General features: G+C 33.8%; 1 protein-coding gene across 1 annotated transcript in view; it reads right to left on the bottom strand.

Moving 5' to 3' along the window:
* LOC125036548 (spermine oxidase-like) overlaps positions 1–2,500 on the bottom strand; it is a 10,942-nt gene that overhangs the window by 7,534 nt on the left and 908 nt on the right. Inside the window, exons 2-3 of the mRNA XM_047629234.1 lie at positions 677–846; positions 1–450 (exon numbers count right to left, since the gene is read on the bottom strand). The exon at positions 1–450 is cut by the window's left edge and continues 524 nt beyond it. Coding sequence (XP_047485190.1) covers positions 1–450; positions 677–846 — 620 coding nt within the window. The remainder of the gene's footprint in view (positions 451–676; positions 847–2,500) is intronic.

The following is a 2,500-nucleotide window of genomic DNA, read 5'->3' as shown; positions in this document are numbered from 1 at the left end:
ATTTTCTTCAGTCTTGTTTGTAAGGTCTTGCCCAAGTCCTGAGTCAGTTGTATTGAAGCCATTTAGTGGGGGTTTCCATCTCACTGATACAACAGGATGACCTTTGAGTAATTTCTCTTCTTCAATATCTTTTGTTAGCGGTCCCAGGATGCTACTGTAGCCACCTGGCAGTACAACATTCCCTCCTGGAAGTTCAGTGTAACTGCCAATTTCCATGAGGTCTATTTCTTCCATGGTGTTACAACCACTAATGCATGTTTCACGGTTGAGGAGGTAGTTGAAGATAAGGTTTCTAATGTGTCTCTCATGCTCAGGAAACTGCTCAAGGTATATGGATATCTCTAACCTTATGTGGGCACCAACACTATCAATACCATCTGGAGGAATATATTTACACAAAAAATATTCCTCACAGCGCTTGAAGAACCAAAAGTAGGCATCATAGATTTCCTGGAAGGTAGAAGTTTATTTAGTTTTTAGGACAAAATATATGACTATTAAGAGTGGCATTAAATTTAAATGCCTAAATAAAGTTTATCATTCACTGGTTCTTATTTACAACATTAAAGGCGCATAAAACTCTTAATGAAACTATCTTTAAAACATTAACATGCCATAACAAGACAAAGAAAAAAAAAAAAAGAAAGAAAGAAAGAAAGAAAAAAGTTTGCTATACCTGTACTATGTGAAACGGAACTCTTCGACCATCTGGAAGTGTTGCCACAACATTGTGAGGTTTATTATCCTGTATGATATTCACCAATCCATTTGCAGAAGCCAATTCATATATAGGATTCCCCAGGATGCCATGGATCCAGTTAGCACCAAGTTCCATTTTCCGTCCATCTGGTGAGAAATAAAAATTTTCAGTTTTATATGAATGGCTTTAACACCCCTGACTCAACATCTTTTACATCTCCGACACTTCGTATATCTATGTATATCTATATCTGACACTTATAGTAATAGTAACTGTTTCTAGAAAATAATTGTTGCAATCATCAAATTATGAATATTAATCTGATTTATATTAAAACAATACCTTAAGTATTGGTAAAAATACCATAATCTGATTCATATTAAAACAATACCTTAAGTATTGGTAAAAAAGACCAAAGTATGTACACTGGCAATCCTTCATTTGTAGGTGCACAGCCATGCCTAACCTACATGCACAGAGGACTATGCAGTACCAAGTCCTTGGGGTTGCAAATGAAGTTGGTGTGGCCACATTTGAAGTACTCTAAACCAGCTAAGTCATACAAAAAATAGAGAAAGATAGAAGAAAATTAAAAAGAAAGGTTGCAGGGTTGGCAGTCATATTGATTAATGGATTTTTAAAACTATTTTGGATGTAATTATATACAAATTGTTTTAAGCTTGAATGAACCAAAAATATATGACATGAAAATGTAACATTTCTTTTTACAAATCAATAATAAAGAACACTTTCTTATAAAAGAAATTAGTCTTATCATCTGTTTATAATCTTGCCATATATATCACTATTATGAGCTGCTTATTGTTGGAGAATTAAACCCTTAGTGGTTGCAGCAGCATGTCTCATAATTAGCGAACTTATAACCACTTAAATGCCAATATCATAGACTCAATCAATTAACCTGTGTCTGACATGATCTTATAAATGTCTATTAATAATGATGATAAAAAGTTTACTTTAAAATAATCAGTCTCTGTAATTAGAACCAGTGATAATATTACACATAAATGTTTAGAAGATACCAGTGCATCTGCTACTAGATATGCACCAAACTGTGTACCCACCATGCCTATTGATACTCAATGGAACACTAAAAAATCTGGCAAGATCTGAGTTGCTAGACCTCCCTGGTGATTAACTGTCAAATAAGGAACAAGTCTAAGCTCTATCTTCCTAGAATATATATATAGTATATATTTGTTGGCATTTGCTTGTGTGAGGAATACAGAAGAAACACTGATTGTTTGACAATGTCTCATCATTATGTTTGACTTCAGATAGTAAGCCATTCCCCACAGGTCAACCAATATAATTATGAAAGATGTCCTGTGGGTGTCTTTATCACATTCATAAAATTTGTAACACAAACCTTGTCATAAAGTGTCATATATTCACTTTGGCTGTCAAACCTCTATTTAAGCTATGACAGGATAGGACCTGGATTGGTTCCTTAATTTTACAACAAACTGTCAGGAAGATCAACAAACCATACAGAGTCATGCTTTTGGTGATAAAGGGTAGGTCCTACTTTTGACTGCTTTTTGCCAAAGCTACATAGCAAATAAATGTATATTTTCAATTTGCAGCACCCATATCATAAGAAGTCACAGAACTATCAATTCCACATAATAAATATCTCATATCATAAATACATATCCTAAGCTGTAATCATAACAAACCTCCATCCATTTAACATACAAGAGGCAAATACATTAAACTATCATTAGCAATAAAGTAACAGTATTGTTCTGAGAAAACTCTTGACACCAGAGACAACAT

This window comes from Penaeus chinensis, chromosome 21, assembly GCF_019202785.1.
Source record: "Penaeus chinensis breed Huanghai No. 1 chromosome 21, ASM1920278v2, whole genome shotgun sequence".
NCBI classification, from domain to species: Eukaryota; Metazoa; Arthropoda; class Malacostraca; order Decapoda; family Penaeidae; genus Penaeus; species Penaeus chinensis.
The sequence above is the reverse complement of the archived record's forward strand: the minus strand, read 5'-3'. Positions and strand labels throughout refer to the sequence as shown.